Source organism: Mus pahari, chromosome 11 (genome assembly GCF_900095145.1).
Source record: "Mus pahari chromosome 11, PAHARI_EIJ_v1.1, whole genome shotgun sequence".
Classification (NCBI taxonomy): domain Eukaryota; kingdom Metazoa; phylum Chordata; class Mammalia; order Rodentia; family Muridae; genus Mus; species Mus pahari.
In genome coordinates this window covers 27,937,068-27,957,425 of record NC_034600.1, presented here as the reverse complement: position 1 = coordinate 27,957,425, position 20,358 = coordinate 27,937,068, and the positions used below count along the sequence as shown (strand labels likewise).

Genomic DNA, 20,358 nt, shown 5'->3' with positions numbered 1-20,358 from the left:
TGTGTGTGTGTGTGTGTGCGCACACTGGAAGACAGAAGACAAGTTTTGGAAGTTGGTTCTCTCCTACCATCTGGATTCTAGGGCTAGAACTCAGGTTGTCATGCTTGGTGGCAAGTGTCTTTACTTGGTGAACTGTCTTTAAATTAGAGATGGTAAAGCAATCTTTGCACTGCCATTTATTAAACACATCATAGTAAAACTACAAAATATGAACTTGTAAAACAAATAAAAAACCCCAAGGCCTATCTCTTCACATAGTAAATCACTTAAAATCACAAAAGCAACAAGAAGGTCTAAATTTGTGCTCAGGCTAAACCTCTACCTTTAGGTTTCATTAAAGATACTACCTTTGTGCCAACCTTCCTGTCTAGCTCATATTGTAGATCTTGATTATATATGTAGATCTTCCAACAATGGACAATGACATATTCAAAATAATATTGAATAATAATAATAATAATAATATACCTTACTTAAGTTTGTATTTAATTAACTTAGTAGTTTTTAACTAAAAATATCATCTATCAAATCAACCTATCTATATATAAATGGTATTTATTGAGCAATAGTGAGGTTCTGTTGTGGATAGCTGTGGGTTTGCTTGTACTTTGATGCTAATTCCTCTCTCCTGGGAGGGGCTGCGAACTAGGAATTAGTCACATACTCAGGTGACTTCTTGTGAATCATCCCCTAATGAATAAAGGAGCCAATCACTGGGCAAGTAGGCGGGACTTCTGGGTTGGATAGGGGAAGAGAGGAAGCAGGAGAGAGAGAGGGTCCTTTTGAATGGGGATAGCGTGAGGACAAGATATAGCTACTAGTCTCTCCCTGTTTCAATGGTAGATCCATCAGGATTAACCACCAGAGGATTTAAATTTAATAAGACTTTGGAATTTATCTTTTAAATGACCATACTATAATGACCATTTTATAAAGATACTGCATGTCTCCTGCTATCCTACCATCTTTGAAAGTCAGGCAAGTTCCTGCTTTTAAACTATGGGGACAGATTACTGCGGTTTCCTGGGACCAGGACTTCTAAACAGCGAATATGTCTGGAAGGTTATAATGCAAGGTCATTTTTGCTGGCTGTAAACAAGGGTCTCCAGAAACAGAGCACTTGGTTCTTCTTAAAACTGAAGGTGTTTATGCCCGAGATGAAATTGAATTCTTAACAGGCAAAAGATGTGCTTATGTGTATAAAGCAAAAAACAACACCTTGTGCCTGGAGGCCAACTGAACAAACAGAGCAGTCTGGAGAAAGGTAACCAGGCCCATGGAAACAGCAGCATGATTCATGCCAAATTCCAAATTGTGCAGCAACCTTCCTGCTAATGAAAGCCATCAGACACAGACTATGTGATGCTATACCCCTCCTGGATTTACACTAATGAAAAACAAATAAATAAAAGCGGAGTAGTGTTCTTGTTAAAAGAAAAAAAAAAAAAAGATTAGGATTTTAGTTGTTTTGCCCAGTGATTAAGTTACCCATTGTTCCAGAAGTAAGTTTGTGTTGTGTTTTCCTTCACATAGTGGCTCACCTGGGTCCAAGAGAAAAAAGTACAGTGGCAAAGCTTGGGTTTGCCTGATGTGCACCACAAAGGTCGTGGGGGTTTTGAAGTGTGGGGCTGGCGTAGTAACAACCCGCCAGTGGAAACTTAGTGGAATCTCTTTGGGTGGAGAGATTTTGGAGCTCTGAGTCAGAGAGTCTCAATGAAATAAGAACAAGTCAGCCATTACTGCCAGTGCATATCCAGCCAGCCCACCAAGGCAGAGAGTAGCAGGGTATAGCGCAGGAAGTTGCTGTTTCATTTTTAATATTTCCCACAACAAGGTTCACCACAAATTCTAACATCAAATGTGAGACTCAAGGCAGTTAAGCCAGTAACATTGCTGTTCTCTGTGTGGGCTCTAGAGTCTTCTATGAACTACATATCCTCAAATGTGAATGAAGACACAACAGAGACTTTGGGAAAGTATTCAAAGGCTCTAGCAGGGTAGAAAGGACAGAGGCTAATGTGTACTTCTTTGGTCAGTGCAGACAACTGAGAGTTAATCACGCAGTATATCTTCTTGACTCATTTTGTTCAACCGACACTGTTATGAAAACGCACATTCAATCCATGTCCACATCCGATAGCTGGCTATTTGAAGGGATGGAATTCTCCAGGCTGACACATAAATGGACTTCCATGTCACTTACCGCAGGAAGGCTCTCACTCTTCTTTGCTTTATGTGAGGGGACAGGAGAACCAATTACTTTGTCATTGTCACTGATAAACTGCTTATATCTTTTTGGCCGAACAGTAGGGATTTTTACTTAAAAAAATAAGTTAGAAAAATAAAGTTAGAAAATAAGAATGTTCAAGATTTTTTTTTTTATCAGTTTGAATTGAAAAGGATGAAAAGAACAAGATTACAACTATTGTTTTATTGCTAGGTAGCTTCTCATTATTATTAACTATGACAACAGTTTATGAGCACTTAGCACATACTAGATTATTTGCTTGTGTATCATCTTATTTATTATTAAAATATTCATAAGAAACCCTTGAAATAGGTAGTTTGCTACAAATTTTATTAGAAGAACTGAAATGTCAGAATTCAGGAAATCTGGCACACAGTTAATTCTGAAACTAGATGTTATCTGAATCCAAGAGCATGCTCGTAACAACTATGATTCACTACTCTGTAGTATTTTTGGGTTTTTTTTCTTCCTATTATGAGTTCCTTTTGCCCATATTATCATTTGTTCTATGCTCCTCATCCCTCTGGGCACCTGACTAAATATACATTCAAGAATCAGTAGACCCAGTAGTCCCACTATGTCCAAATGCCAAGATTCCCTAGTGTGCTAAGCTCAGTTAAATCATGATAGCCGAGTCTTCAGGTATGGCTGCAGAAAGGGAGAAAATGCTCAATGGGGCTCCAAGAAAGAAAAGACTTTGAGCAGTCCTGACCTTGATCCGCATGTGCTCTAGATCACTAACAGTTACACACTGAGTTTTGGTTTTAATCAGTTCATGGTAATTGTGGGAGAGAAAAACATCTATGGAAGGAATAATTTCAAATGTGTAAGATTTGACAAAAGATAAATCTGCCTTTCATTGAAATACTCTACTGCCCCTTTCTCTTTGTAGCTCACGTAGCACACATCAAGCTCACCCATCCTTTGCCACTAGTGCTCACAACTTGCTCAAACTTTCCTTGTATCCACAGAGTTCCTCACTGACTTCCTCCCCCCCCACAGGTCCTATATACCTTTCAATCCTCAACATCAACATACAGTTTCTACATCTCCAATTGCTCCCAGAATTGAATACCACTACTTTATATCCTCTGGGCATAACAGCTGCTCATTGTCCTTTGTTAGACAATATAGTATAGTTAGGGTGTCACTTATATCCACATAGACAGGTACTCCAGAATCAGCAAAGTTTTGGTTTGCATTTTTTAGCTTTAAGATGATGCGAGAGTAGTAAACATTTTATAGAAACCTATGGGGATTTGGGGGCCTCCCTTAGCAATCAGTATGTGCTGACCCCCTCCCTTGGTGTATAAGCTATACACTGCAGCTTCTGGTCAGCCAAGCAACCCTAAAATGAACAACTGGTGCTCTCCAGGGTTCTGTTTTATTAGGCTATGTGTCCAGTGGCCAGTTGGTGTCTTCCTGAATAACAAAATGTAAGGACACAGAAGTACATAACTTCAGAAGGTCCCATAACCATCCAAACAGGTGGGTTCTATAAGACCAGTGACAACAGATGGAAACATTCAGCAGGCCATAGCAGAGTTCATGGACCCAGAGACTAGACTTTCAAAAGCACTAAAACATTCAGGCTTTAGGCAAGTGCCTGACTGCATTGCCCCTCAGGGAAATTTCTTTCTTTCTTTTTCTTTCTTTCTTTTTTTTTTTTAGATTTATTATTATACGTAAGTATACTGTAGCTGTCTTCAGACATGCCAGAAGAGAGCATCAGATCTTATTATGGGTGGTTGTGAGCCACCATGTGGATGCTGGGATTTGAACTCAGGACCGTTGGAAGAGCAATCAGTGCTCTTAACTACTGAGCCATCTCACCAGTTTGGGAAATTTCTATATAAAGTAAAAGATTCTTTTTTTTTTAAAAGATTTATTTATTTTATGTATGTGAGTACACTTAAGAGGGCATCGGATCCCATTACAGATGGATGTGAGCCACCATGTGGTTGCTGGGATTTGAATTCAGGACCTCTGGAAGAACAGTCAGTGCTCTAAACCGCTGAGCCATCTCTCCAGTCCCAAAGTAAAAGATTCTTAAAAATTCTAGATTAAATATCATGACAATTTTATGAAAATAGCATCCTTTGTACTCAGAAGTTAAAAAGGAAGGTGTAAAGGAAAAACTAGTATTAATACATGATCTATAAATTTTATTATATTTAGAGATTTATTTATTTTTATTTTATGTATATAGGTGTTTTACCTCTATATATGTCACTGTCACTATGCCCAGTGCATGCAGTACCTGCAGAGGCCAGAAGAGCAGGTTACAGATCACCGTGAGCCACCATGTGAGTGGTGGGATCAAACCTGGGTCCACTGGAACAGCACCTTCTACTTTTAACTGCTGAGCCAATGCTTTAGCCTCTAAATCAAATTTTAGAATACTAATTTCTAAAAATAATGCATTTTTGAGAGTTTGATGAACAGATGGAACCCCCATCCCAGTTAGGAAATAACACTATATTATATACGCAAATACTTTACTTTGCTAAGCAGAGACATAGACCTGTATAAAAAAGAGAGCAATATTGACATGCATACCTAGAACTGTAGAGTTCCTCTTCTCTCCATTTGTCGACTCAATAGCACCATAGGATTTTAGTAGTTCTTTCATTTTTTCATCACCTGCTTCATCTAAAGCAGTCCTCTGTTTCTGATCTTTTTGATTAGGGTTTGCTCCATGTTCTAAGAGTATCTCAGCTGCCTGTAAGGTAATTTTTATAAGTTATATCTACATATATCTGCTTTCATCTTAAGACATCACCACTAAGCACATATCTTCAAGGTATGGACAAGAACATTTTGGCTAAATTTGATATGGTAACAGTAACTTTGATTGAGCTTGGCTGGCCCATAGTACACTGCTTCCCAGGTAAAGAGTGGCACAGGTAATGCCACTTCTAGTCACTTCTGCCCAGAATTATTTCTGTACCAGATGTTCCCAAAAAGTAGCTGAAAACCATGTGCCCTTGCTGAGTATCTAAAACACAGTGAAAATGAGTAACACAATTCTTTATTAAATTAATTCAATTCAAATAGCAAAATGTGGCTCATAGCTTCTGTACTGGACAGCACAGGTGTACACAGTACAGATTGAGTCATTTGTATGAAAATGTGACATCGATGATACAGACCTACTGTACAGCCCAACCAGCAGGGGGACAGAGTAAAGAAGATGGTAAGCCTTGCCTCTGGACTACAGTACAGTACATTTATACTACAAGTTACCAATCCACTGTAGCTAGTGAAGCTCTATTTGTATGAGCATCTCAGGAAAATTGATCTACCAACCTAATAGCCATTCTAAAATTTTCTCTATAGAAATACATATTCTAGTAGTTATGATCATAAGATATCAAAGATGGAGGTAGCACTTACAAATGATCTATTCTAACCCTGGCATTTTACAGAAAGAAAACAAATGACCAAGCATTTCTAACATAAATAAGATTACCCTCAGGTACTCAACGTTGAGTGTTAGGAGGACTGGAGAATTGGCTCAGTGGCTAAAGGTGCTTGCTGCCAAGTCTGATAACCTGAGTTTGATACCTGGGATCCACATAATAGAAGGAAATCTACTACCACAGGTTACCCTTGAACTTCTGTACATGCCATGAGTACCCTACAAGTGCCCACACATATAGGACCCCCAACATAAATGGATGTAATAAAAAACTAAACTAAAACAAAAAGTTGCATGTTAACATGGTGGTGGATCACAACTGTTTGTAGCTCTAGTTCTAAGAGATCCAACATGTCTTCTGATCTCAACAGGTTCCTGCACACATGTGGTACACAAATATACTCAGGTACACACACATAGATAAAATTTAAAAAAATAAAGTTTAAAAGAAGTTGTGTGTTAGAAGTTTGTAATTTAACAAAATTAAGAATAGCTTGGGCTGGTGAGATGGCTCAGTGGGTAAGAGCACCCGATTGCTCTTCCAAAGGTCCGGAGTTCAAATCCCAGCAACCACATGGTGGCTCATAACCATCCGTAACAAGATCTGACACCCTCTTCTGGAGTGTCTGAAGACAGCTACAGTGTACTTACATATAATAAATAAATAAATCTTTAAAAAAAAAAAGAATAGCTAACCATTAGAATACATTATGAGTGAATCAGGCTAAGAGGCAGAGATCCAAAACTATGGAAACATCTGACAGCAAAACTATGGTCAGGATTTGAGTGAAATGGATGCACACTATGTGACAATAGATTTTTATCTTTCTGCTTATATAAAGATAAAGAAGCAAAGGAGACATTTAAAAGCCACTGAGCCAACAGACAGGACTACTTATCATAAACAGACGTAGGAAATAGAGCTCCCCAGCCTGAGTCATCTTCTTTGACTTTACTCACAGCTTTGAAGGGATTTTTTATTTTATTTTCATAGTCTAACTTACCAGAGTTGGTAAATGATGCCTATTAGACTCTATTTAAGAAAATACTTGTCTATCTGAAAAATCATGAAATTTTCTTATGTTTTCTTTTAGGAGGGGTTGCCTTAATTAACTCTTTAAGGCCCATGATCCATTTTAAATTATTTTTTATATATAGTAAAAGATTAAGGGCTTCTAAAATTTGGGGAAAAAAATCTAAAAATTTCCATTCTATCCAAGTCATCTTTGTATCACTGTCGAAAATCAACTGATCATATTTGTGGATCTATTTCTACATGCTGCTTTCTATCTAATTGATTTGTATATAAAACTCAGTGGTTCTTAATTGGGGTGATTTTTTGTTTGTTTGTTTTTTTGTTTTTTTGCCCAACAGGATGTATGCAGCAGGAAATATTCATCAATGTCTGGAGACACTCTGGTTCTCACAAGCAGAGGCTGTGGAGTGGGTAGAGCTCAGCAATGCTATTAAACATCCTGTTTATGCTTATGTACATGGTAGTTAGTACTCCACAACAAAGGAACATTCATCTCCAAATATCAGTGGTGCTATTGTTGAGATACTCTGGCCTGATATGCTTTTCTTTATTATGATAGGTATGGAATAAGTATCTACAACTCTATAGATGGTATGAACTAAGATTGCATTTTCAAAACTGTCTCAGCTATTTCACATTCTTTTCAGTTCTGTATAAATTTCAAAACAAGCTTATTAATTTTTATGAAAATCTCTGTTGAGATTTTGAATTTAACTGATGTATTTGCTAATTTATTAGTTAAGAACAAACATATAAGCAATAGTAAGTATTTTAATCCATGAACACAGTTCATCTTTCCAAATAACCAGGCATTTTCTGTTTTTAGTCTGTTAATTTGATAGATTACACTGACTTTCAAAAGACTAATCTCATATTCCTGATATAAATTGTTTGGTCATGTTATAGTTGTATACATTTCTAGAGTCAGCATTATATTTTAATAATTTTTCCAAATATGTTCTTTTTATTAGCTTAAGTTTGTTTAATTATAACTTAATTGTATTTAAATCACAGCATTGCTTTTAATAAGAGATATTTCTCTATTAAAATCATTTTTAGGTATATCTATTATAGTTTCAGACAAATTATTGTTCATTGGGCTTAGAATTTTATTGCTTTCCAAATTTTAAATAAACTTCTTAGAATACAAAATAATAGGTTTCATTATGAAATTTTCATGCATGTATATTATTGAGCCTTGCTCTTACACACACACACACACACACACACACACACACACACACACACACACAAACACCACTTCCCTTCCTCATTCCTCCTCCTCTTTGGCTGGTTTCCTTCTTGTCCTAATGGTCCCACATATATATAATTAAATCTAGATTCTGTATATAAGAGAAAATATGATTATTTTTATTTCTTTCCCATTAGCTTCCCATGTTCCCTCTCCCTTCCTCTCTTTACAAGTCTTCTCTCCACTGTGGACCTCTTACTTTCATGTACTAGGTATATATGTACACACATATACACATATATGCAAACACAGATATATTCATGTATATCATGTATATATATTAAATCTAGAGTCTACATATGACATAAAAGATGCAGTATTTATCCTTCTGACTTAATGGATTATGTCTTCAGACACACCAGAAGAGGGCATCAGATCTCATTACAGATGGTTGTGAGCCACTATGTGGTTGCTAGGAATTGAAGAGCAGTCAGTGCTCTTAGCTGCTGAGCCATCGCTCCAGCCTAGTATTTATCCTTCTGAATATGGTAATTTCTATTTTTCTGCCAACAACATAATTTCATTCTTTACAGGTGAATAAAATCCCACTGAGCATATATACCAGTCATGTCTATCACTCCTGTGCCGATGGATATGCAGACTGATTTCCTCTTTTGCTTTGTTTAACCATGTGCTTGCTGCCACTATTCTATACACCACATGCCTAAAGCAATAGCCAATCAACCACAGACTAAAACCCTGATACCATGAACCAAATATAAAAATTTTCTCTTTGTAAGATAACTTATTCAAGTATGTGTTACAGTTACACAAAGCTGACTATCAGAGTATGAATCATTTACATTGGAAATTATAATTAGTAAAGATGGGTTTATTTATTTATTTGTGGTTTTGTCACAGGGTCTTAGCTGAAGGCAAACAAAAGTGCACATAACTAAACACCAGAGCACTCTGGGGCAGCAGTCTACCCTCCTCTGCCTCTGTACACATTCTCTTGCCCCTCTTTCTCTTCTTTTCATAACAGGTGGATGCAGGGATCAGAAGTCACCATGCCTTGCTACTTAGTCAATGAGACATTTTTAATTTGTCACCTATCTCTTTTAATAGTAAATAATTTTATTGTATGAATTTTACAATAGAATTTTAAAAAATATTTATTTATTTTATGTATGAGTATACTGTAGTTGTCTTCAGACACCAGAAGAGGGCATTGGATCCCATTACAGGTGGTTGTGAGCCACCATGTGGTTGCTGGGATTTGAACTCCAGACCTCTGGAAGTGCAGTCAGTGCTCTTAACCTCTGAGCCATTTCTCTAGCACCTATTTTGGCCACTCTTATCTTTTACTTTACTTGAATACATGAGTCCCACAGTACAATATTATTTTCTTCCAAGCATTTAACTTTTTCTTTTGAAGATACAAAGTGGAATTCTTTAAGTCTACATAATTATCGCATCTAGAATCTCATCCTTTATAATCTACTCTTTCTTCCTCTTTCTTCTTACTAAAGAACTTTGACATTAGACAATTATTTTTTTTATTAGATGTTTCTTCATTTATATCTCAAATGCTATCCAGAAAGTCCCCTATACTGTAGCCTCCCCCAGCCTTGAGCAGGTTGGCTCAGGCCTTGCTGCCACTGTGAATGAGACCACCGGGATGGAGCCTTCCAATGACCTAGATGGCTTTATTGTTCTGTCACCAGCCACTGAGAGGCTGAACCTGTCTTCCTGAGATCTTCCTGAAATAGCCAAAAACCTGTGGACTTGGCGACCTAATGCTAACAGCTCTTGCAGACTAGTGCTAACAACTTAGCAACAAAGCATCAAGAAGCCTGGCATGGCAGGGGATGGGTTTTCCCTCTATATAAGCACAGACTCTTAGTAAACATTGGGCCTTGATCAGAAATCTGTCTTGGTCTCTTTACTTCTCTGGCTGTTCTCTCCTATACAGCTCCAGCCTCCCACTCAGGAACCCAGTTAGTGTGGTCGCAGATGACTACAGTATACCACCCCCTGCCCTGCTCCCCAACCCACCCACTCCTGCTTCCTGGCCCTGGCATTCCCCTGTACTGGGGCATATGATCTTCGCAAGACCAAGGGCCTCTCCTCCCATTGATGGCCATCTAGGCCATCCTCTGCTACATATGCAACTAGAGACACAGCTGGGGCAGGGGGTACTGGGTAGTTCGTATGGTTGTTCCTCCTATAGGGTTGCAGACCCCTTCAGCTCCTTGGTTACTTTCTCTAGCTCCTTCACTAGGGGGCCTGTGTTCCATCCAATAGAAGGCTGTGAGCATCCACTTCTGTATTTGCCAGGAATTGGCATAGACTCACAAGAGAGAGCTATGTCAGGGTCCTGTCAGCAAAATCTTTCTGGCATATGCAATAGTGTCTGGGTTTGGTGGTTGTATATGGGATGGATCCCCGGGTTGGGCAGTCTCTGGATGGTCCTTCCTTTCATCTCAGCTCCAAGCTTTGTCTCTGTAACTACTTTCATGGGTATTTTGTTCCCCATTCTAAGGAGGAACAAAGTATCCACACTTTGGTCTTCCTTCTTCTTGAGTTTCATGTGTTTTGCAAAGACATTAAAAACTTATTTTATTCTACGTATATGGGTATTTTGCTGCATATTATTTTTTATGTGTATTCGCATTTTGCTTTCTATGCACCATGACCATGAAGTGCCCTCAGAGGGCATCTGATTATCTGAATCTGGAGTTACAGATAGTTGTGAGCTGCCATGTGGGTCTAGTCTGTAAGGTATAGTCTGTGCTCTTAACCACTGAGCCATTATTCAGCCTTATACTTTAATATTTTAAATGCAACACATTAGGAAATGAATTCTCTTAACCCTTATTTATTAAAAAGGTCTGTGCTCCATATTAACTAATTTAAAAATTAGGATAGAGCCAGGCATGGTGGCGCACACCTTTAATCCTAGCACTTGGGAGGCAGAGGCAGGCGGATTTCTGAGTTCAAGTTCAGCCTTGTCTACAAAGTGAGTTCCAGGACAGCCAGGGCGATACAGAGAAACCCTGTCTCGAAAAACAAAAACAAAAACAAAATTAGGATAGGGTGCAGACATGGCTTAGCCATTAAAAGATAAGATCCACATTCAAAAAGATTAAAGTAAAATAAACTACCATCTGTAACTCCAGTTCTAAAGGATCTGATGCCCTCTGCTGGCCTCCTTGGGCACTGCATGTATATGATGCACAGACACAAATGCAGGCAAAACACTAATACACATAAAATAAATAAAATGTTAAAAACGGAGGGTGGTAATAAGGATGTCTGTGGTATTCTTGCCAGCCACTTTAGCTCAGTAAGCAAACTATACATCCACTGAGAGAGCCTGTCTCAAAACTAAAACGGAGAATGACTGAGCAGGAAACTTGCTATTGACCTCTGGGTTCCAAGGTATGAAAATTCACTTACACATAGCCCTACACACAACAACAACAACAACAACAACAACAACAACAACAATAACAATACTGGGTACTGAGTCACTCTAGATAGCGTCACTAAGCAGAAGCACTGGATACAGAGTCGTACTTTTGTTTAGGAAGAGAATAATGTCTTGTGAAGACTAGGACACAAGACAATATTCACACAGAGACCTCCATATTCCACCTGTCATTTTCCTTTATAGTTCATAGCTATAGCATTAATACAGTGATGAGATCAATCCTAGATAAGATCTCTATATACTAAGTCCTATACGTTGTTTTAAAAATACATCTCCAGCCGGGCGTGGTGGCGCAGGCCTTTAATCCCAGCACTCGGGAGGCAGAGGCAGGCAGATTTCTGAGTTTGAGGCCAGCCTGGTATACAGAGTGAGTTCCAGGACAGCCAGGGCTACACAGAGAAACCCTGTCTCGGAAAACCAAAAAAATAAAAAAAAGAACAACAACAAAAAAGAACAAAATACATCTCCAGTTGTCCAATACAAATACCAATGATAGAATTAATTTTTAAAATGTACTCTTTTTATTTTTAGGATAATAGTCTAAAACTGATTTCTCCACTATTAAGTGTTGAAACTTATTTATGTGGCTGAGAATGTCATCATGTAGTATTTATACTTATAACAATAATTCCCCATCCAGTTAATCAGTTAGATAATAAAAAGTTTTATCCACTTAATTACAACTCACCAATTTGGGTTACTAGTCAGAGCTTGTAAAACAACAGATTCTTAAGAATTTGTTCATTCTTTCTTATTTTAAATACATGAAAGTCCAAAGAGCTCCCCAAAAGAAGCCTACCTATTTTGGTCTTAATGTTAGTTCCTATCTCCTATCTCTGTAAATATAAATTCAGTAACATATGACTACTTTTAGGCTGAAACAGCATGGGAAAATTTACAAAGTTATTATTACTGTGCTCTTAAAGCTATATACATATAAATAACTACTCAAGAGAGTTTCAAAACATTTTGTGTCCATATCCATGTGTGTGTGTGTGGACATGTACACATGGTTGAAGGGCAGAGGTCACCCTCCAATGTCATTCATTGTAAGTCTTGAACCTTGTTTTTTGAGACAGGGTCTCTGGTCTCTGAGACAGGGACACTGGAATCTGATGCGTCCTGGTTAGGCAAGGGAGTCTGGTCAGTGGACCCCAGAAAACTGCCTACTTCCATTTCCTCAACTTTGGGTTTTTCCTCATGTGGGTTCTAGGGATGGAACTCAGGTCCTCAAGTTTGTCTTCTGACTGAGTTGTGTCCGCAGCCCTATGTTATTTTTGGTAATAGTAAGATTTCTCCTCCCTAGATCTGTCAGAAAGATAAGAGAAGACAAAGAAGGAAGAGGGGTACTGATGATGAGCTCTGGGCAGGAAGCATTCTAAATTTGAGGCCAGCACTGGTTGCACATTAAGATCCTGTCTCAAAAACCAAAATATCTGTCACATGCATCAGCACTAATATAAGACCCTTTGTGGAATCATCTTAAACAATTAAAAATAAAATTAGATTCATAGACTGTTTTCTTCTGACTTACATGACATCTGACAGACAATGGAAAAATAAGTCATTAATAGACGTACTGATCCTCTAATCCCCACACAACATTGCATCTTCATTCATAATTTTAGCAGGCTTTAGAACCATTTACTAGTATAAGCAATCACGTTAGTTCTCACTTTAAATATTTCCATTTCCACTCATTTTCCTAAGAACATAGACATCTAATCTGACAAGCACCATTACCTTTAAGTGATTCCCCGCAGAAGCACCATGTAAAGGCACAATCCCTTCTATAGTCTCACAGTTTACATTTGCACCGGCTTGTAATAACTCTGTAATTACATCATCGAATCCCCCACTAGATGCCTTGTGAAGGGGTGTCCAACCTGGAAAAGAAAAATAATAAAGCTGCTCCATAACCATTAAGATTCATGTGGTATCTTTGTTTTGAGGGGTCTTGTGTTAGTGAACTCAATAACTATTAAAATACATGAAAATGTATTAAGTATTGAATAAGAAATAATTTTAGAAGTATTGTTTTAAAACATATAAGCCTCATTTTTGGAAAAAGGGTAATCTCTCCCTAAATAGGGTGATAAAAGTGACAAGACAGAAACAGGAAAACTGCTAATCATTTCAGCTTAGTTTTGGTAATACCTAGCTTTCATATCTCAGATTTGCAGTGCTACTACATTTCTATTTAAAGTGGCACCTGACTCAGTTAAATCTTTGCATTTCCCTCTTTAATTGTTTACACAAGATTATTTTCTGTATAAGCATAATGTCACAAAAATGATTTTTAGAACAGGTTTAGAACAAGAAAGAACAAAAGAGGAAAAGAGGGAGTCGCAGAAAGGGAGCAGAGAGTGGACAGGAGTTGGGACATTTTGCATTTCCTCCTGAATCTCCCAGGAGAAACCTAACTCCCTGCCCTTCTCACTCTGTGCATCCTTCGGAAAGTCCTAATCATAACAACTGTTTCAAAGGAGACAGTCATTGAAACAATGATACATTTTATTATTCACTAATTTACCAAACTAAAATGTGGCATAAAAATACAGTTCAAACTTAGCTAAGTATCACCCAGTATCAAAATTAGGGGCAAAGGAAAAAAACAACAAACCAGTACTTCAGTGAGTTCAAATGAAAAAACAAACAAAAAGCCCCAAACCTGCACTATCTTTGAGATTCACATCTGCTCCAGCTTCTATTAGCACTTTCACTTGGGGAAGATTTCCTCCACTGGCAGCCACATGGAGCTGACTTTCTCCTTTGGCGTTCCTCTTACTGATTCCAGTCATATTCACGCCTGTAATTATATCAAGCAAATCTGAGCCTTATTTTCTGCAAAATGCTCATTGTTTATAAAGAACCTTAGAAAATACAGATCTACTTCCTGATAATACTATAAACAGGACGTACTACACTAAACATGTAACTATTTTTTTAAAAAAATAAAGATGAAGTGTTTATTTTTTGTCACAATTCTAGCTAAGAGACCATCACTATGTAGGGAGTCACAGGAACAGGAGTTTGAGATAACTAGCTAAGAATCTTGCAAACTTATTATATTAAAGTATGTAGAAGGTATATAATAGATAAAACTGGAAACACTGGGAAATTTTAATGATAAAATTGATACTACCTCCCGGATACCATATTTCCTTTTACTAGATGTCTCCTTCAAGGTATTTCTTTTTTTCTTTTTTCTTTTTTTTAAAGATTTATTTATTTATTATATGTAAGTACACTGTAGTTGTTTTTAGACACAACAGAAAAGGGCATCAGACCTCATTACGGATTTACAGATGGTTGTGAGCCACCATGTGGCTGCTGGGATTTGAACTCAGGACCTTTGGAAGAGCACTCAGTGCTCTTAACCACTAAGCCATCTTTCCATCGGTACCCTTCAGGGTGTTTCTAAACTGGGAACACATCAGTTAATTTTCAGAATTCATGCTGTGAGCTATAAAATAACTTTTTAAAAAACTGTATCATGATTTCTTGGACTGAAAAAATTGTTTGCTGCTTTTGGTTCAAATCTTAGATTGAGAAGAAGTAACAATGGTTTGCATTGATTCAAGCAAATACTCAAACTCTCGGTTAGGACAAACTTGTCTCAGTTCCATACTCATCTCCATCAGTAGTCCTGTGACAATGCAATACATTTTTTTTCTTAAGATAACCAAATTCTGGTATTACAGAAACTTTCAGGCTGCCTGTTTTAGTGCATGCCTGCAATCCCAACACGTAGTTGGGAGGCTGAGGCAAAAGAATCTTGAGTTCACCTGTGATATATAATGAAACTCTATCCTTTCTTACAGCTGCTTCTCAATGTGCACGTTCCTAGACCATATGATGCCAAGTAACAAACTGGCCTTGGATTTTGTTTTTCTTTCATAAAAAATTCAATACAAAATCACCTTCCAAAGTACCTCTTCTAAAGTCTTTTCTTTGCACTGTAAGTTAGAGACATGAAGTTGGAAGTAAAAACAATGAACAGATCATATTTTTCCTCATTTCCTCCCTATATCTGCTACATTACGTGGCTATTTTTTTTTATTTTATTATTTGTTTTTTTTTTTAACCTATCAAAGAAAATACAGGACAGAGGGTAGACCTGAACAAATTTGGGGAAGGGAAATTGGAATGTCACTGCAAAAGAGTGAAATGCCTTAGCAGAATGTGGGATGCTCCAATTCAAGTGCCTGCAAGGAGAATCATGGGAAAAAGCCTCTCCGACCCCAGGCACTCAGCACTTGTGGTCATCAGTTATGTGTGGGCACAGGAAAACTGACTGAAAGCTGATACCGAGTAAAGTCGGGACTCGAGCTCCCTTTTTCAACTCTGAAATGAATGACAACCACTCACTTCATCTTACAGTAAAGCCCTCCTGAAACCCAGGAACCAAAAGGTTTGTTTAATGTGGCTCTAGTGAACCACATTAGAGAAGATGGAGACTGATAAAAAGGCCAAATAGAGGGTTAGGGTAAGAAACAGAAGAATGGCCATCACACCAACTGCATGAGTACTATGCCTAGGGAGTCTTCTACAAACGCAGATTCTCCAGCTCAAACCTACCGTAGAGAGCAAACCTTCAAACACCCTCTTCAGAACTGATGCTTGTTGTTTTATGTACTCTTCTCCCCCTTGAATAATCTCCTAACCAAAAAGAATACTTCAACACTGAGAGTATTTAACATCTTTGATTAGGTCACCGAAGGTTACAATACTTGATATCTACCCACAGACTCATTCTGTTGCCTTCAGCTTGTATTTACTGAAGGCAAAACAGCTATATTGGAGAAGTCCATTAAGCAACAAACTGAAGGTGGCCATCAGTCCATAGGATCTGAGGCCTTTAGTACAATCACATTGAAGAAATAAATTCTGCAATTACATGATCTTAAAGTCTTTCCCTAGTTCAGCCTTCAGGTGAGAGCCAGTCCCAAATAGCACCTATATTGAAACCTATTAAAATTACTGCCAAAAGGACTGGTGAATTAGTGTTAAACTCCTGTCTATAGAGGACAAATGTGCATGTTGCTTTTAAGAACTATTAAGTTTGTGATAATTTGTCAGTAACCACATAGACAACTAGTACACTTAATTGAAGCAGACTCTGAGGGTAGGACTAGGCAATCCGTATTTTATTTTAACAAGCTGACCAGGTGATGATGATACAAGCTAAGATTAGAGAACCACTGTATTAAGCATGAAACCCTTCAGCAGCCTAACGTATTAACTTGCTGCAAACCCCGGCCTCCAGCCAGCAGAGGTGGGGAAAAGACGCACGTACACCAAGGCAGGGTTCAAGCAGCTTCTGCTTCAGACTACTCAGCTTCAGCTTCAGCGTTTTTTATTATGGGGAATCGCCCAATTTATCCCCCTCCATCCTCTGCACTCGTCTCTCATCACTCTTCATCATCCAATCAGCAATCAGCACGCTCTGTACCGAGCCATGCACGCAGACAGGGTGCGCGTTGATAGGCCAGTGATTCAATATCATGCTGTATGACGCTATGTGTCAGGTGGGCAGCGCATGATCATTCAGGTGCGCATGATCAGGTTCTTGGTAAACAAGCAGGGATCACGGGGCTTGGCAATGAGCCAGGGCATCGTCTTGGCTGCCATGTGGCTGCACCCGCTTCCCACATTAACTTAAGGTACTAGATAAAAGACTATTCTCTATAAAATGGATTCTTGAGTTACATGAATTAAAATACCTTCAAAGCTATTTTCTTGTGAGTGTGTATGTGTGTTATGTTGCATGCATGTTCATGTGTACATGTGCACAAATGTACACATGCCTACGGGTGCAGAGCAGGACACCGGGGGTTTGCCGCTAACAGTTTTTGCCTTCTTGCCTTTACAGGATTTCTCATCAGACAAGAGGTTCACCACTGGCTGGACTGGCTGACCAGTAAGCTCTTGTGATCTGCATCTCTATGCTTAATGGTAAGATTACAGACAGGTGTGGTCATGCTCAGCCTTTGACATTGGTGCTGGTGCTTCATCTCATATATTAATGTTTGCAAAGCATGTGCTCTTACCCACTAAGGCATACATGCACATCCCCATCTGTACACAGATATTTCCTAGTGACATTCAGAAAAAAATAAAACATTGTCCTTTTTGTGCACTCATCATTCTTTGCTGGAAAAATACAAAGAGAAAGGCAGAGAGATACAGGGAGAGAGAGACGAAATTGTTAAGTATAAAGCATTCAAGGGCATGTAAACTAAAAATCCGAAGTGAAAACTTTCTCCCAATAGTTCTTTCTGTAAATGGTACAAGTTCTACTACCTTGTTCATGGTGTATACAAACACAGAAAAGAAGTTATCAACCAGCAATGATGCCTATGGACTACAACACTGACCAGAAGGGCAAAATATCTGCGAAGGTAGAATAGTGGTACTTATACCCTGGTGGTAACCAAGAGCTGTCTTATTGGACTTAAGGCCCACTCAATAAGAGGGGTTCATATATAGTACTGTAAACCTAGACAACTGTCTTAGTCAGAGTTTCTATTCCTGCACAAACATCATGACCAAGAAGCAGTTGGGGAGGAAGGGGTTTATTCAGCTTACACTTCCACACTGCTGTTCATCACCAAAGGAAGTCAGCACTGGAACTCAAGCAGGTCAGAAAGCAGGAGCTGATGCAGAAGCCATGGAGGGATGTTGTTTACTGGCTTGCTTCCCCTGGCTTGCTCAGCCTGCTCTCTTATAGAACCTAAGACTACCAGTCCAGGGATAGCACCAACCACAATGGGGCCCTTCCCCCTTGATCACTAATTGAGAAAATGCCCCACAGCTGGATCTCATGGAGGCATTTCCCCAACTGAAGCTCCTTTTCTGTGATAACTCCAGCTTGTGTCAAGTTGACACAAACCTAGCCAGTACAACAACTAACCATGATTGGTGAGGCCATGGACCTAGAGGTTAACCTACTATGGCTACCTTCTCAAACTATTATAATCTCTACCTGTCTTCTTTAACTTATCCTCATAGATTATCACCCCTCATCAAAGAAGCTTCTTTTTGCAGCAGACAGAAACCATGACTCGTCAAACTACTGAGAGTAAATGACATATCTACAATACAATTCCAACATCTAAGGTCCATGGAACACCACAGAACAGGGAGATAAAAGACTGTAAAAGCCAGACGACTAGGACTTTCCTATGTATTGCCATGGAAGCTGCACCCAAGAAATCTCCATAATACGGTTACCTAAACAAGACAAAAATGAAAACACCAGCTTACATGCTGTACTGGCTGGCTTTGTTTGCCAACTTGACACAAGTTGGGGTTATCACAGACAAAGGAGACTCCCTTAAGGAAATGCCTCCATGAGATTCAGCTGTTAAGGCATTTTCTCAATTAGTGATCAAGGGCGAGGGCCCATTGAGGGTGATGCCATCTCTGGACTGGATGTACTGGGTTCTGTAAGAAAGCAAGCTGAGCAAGCCAGTAAGTAGCACCCCTCCACGACCTCTGCATCTGCTCCTATCTCCAAGTTCCTGCCCTGTGTGAGTTCCTGTCCTGACTTCCTTTGGTGATGAGTAGCAATGCAGAAGTGTAAGCTGAATAAACCCTTTCTTCCCCAACTTCCTTCTTAGTCATGATGTTTTGTGCAGGAATACAAACCCTGACAAAGACACATGCCAACATGGATAAGGGAACTCTCACAAAGCACGGCTCCCTAGATGAAGAGCTACTGGTAGTTAATGACTGTTAAGAGAGGGACAATCAGTCCTCCCCATGGATAAGCCTCCTAATATTGGATATTAATTATCCAGTATCAAGTGGTCATCCCTACAAACATACATATTAGCAATAGTAGGTGTCCTTACAGATTGTGTTTATATATTTATTTGTCATATATGAAGTAACAATAATTAGTAAAAAGAAATAATGAATTTGAGATGAAGGTATATGGGAAGAACTGAAGGGAGAATGATATAATACAATAAACATGAATCTTAAAAATTAAAAAAATTGAAGCAAAAATTATTCAGTATTACTATCACTTTATATTTCCACAACATTTAACTGAAAACTTAAGAGAATATGGCACAAATTCTAAAGAACACAAATGGTACTACTCATACTAAACATCTCAAGACTCACAGTAGTCTGGTAGGATTGCTATTAGTAAGTCCTCTATTTTCCTTTCTTGTCCTTTGTAGCAGTGCTCCTTAAACATTTTTACTTAATGACCCATTTCTGCCAAAGAAATGTTTGGATGATCTGGCATATATGTATATAAAACAGGTGAACCAATCAATTACAGATAATAACTCATAGAGATTATTTTCAAATAATATTTTGGTATACATAAAAATCTGCATTAACTAAAGATGAAATCAAATTTGTATATTACGGAGACAGATATACTTGTTTATTTTTATATAACAAATTATATCTTGGCTGAGTACTTCACACTTTAGGATATACAGTATCTTTAACATTTGTGATAGTTAATAGTGACTGTCAACGTGACAGGATCTAGAATTGCACAGGAGGCAAGCTTCCAGGTATGTGTAGAGAACTGAGTTATTAAGGTAAGGAGAGCTGTCCTAAATGTTTCCATACTATTTCATGGGCTAGAATCTGGGTAGGATAAAAGTAAGCAAGCAGAGTACCAGCATGCATAGCTCTCTGCCTCCTTACTATGGACACAGTGTGGCTGGCTGCCTCACGTTTGTTTTGCTATGCCTTCCTCTACTATGATAGACAATAGATAGATGGATGGATGGACAGATGGATGGATGGAGATGGACAGACAGACAAGATAGATCTTTATCCTTGAACTATAAGCCCAAAAATTCTTTTACCTTTAAGTTTCTTCTTTTTAGGCATTAATTCAGTAACTTGAATATTAACCAGTATAACAAATTTTCAGAATTGATTGAAACTTCAATGTTATATTCATCAATACAAAGAATGCTACTTCACA

The 20,358-nt window shown here is 38.4% G+C and overlaps 1 protein-coding gene across 1 annotated transcript in view; it reads right to left on the bottom strand.

The window, feature by feature from the left end:
- Ankrd31 (ankyrin repeat domain 31) overlaps positions 1-20,358 on the bottom strand; it is a 153,314-nt gene that overhangs the window by 52,443 nt on the left and 80,513 nt on the right. Inside the window, exons 16-19 of the mRNA XM_029544181.1 lie at positions 14,065-14,202; positions 13,137-13,279; positions 4,808-4,970; positions 2,204-2,319 (exon numbers count right to left, since the gene is read on the bottom strand). Of these exons, the coding sequence (XP_029400041.1) occupies positions 2,204-2,319; positions 4,808-4,970; positions 13,137-13,279; positions 14,065-14,202 (560 nt within the window). The remainder of the gene's footprint in view (positions 1-2,203; positions 2,320-4,807; positions 4,971-13,136; positions 13,280-14,064; positions 14,203-20,358) is intronic.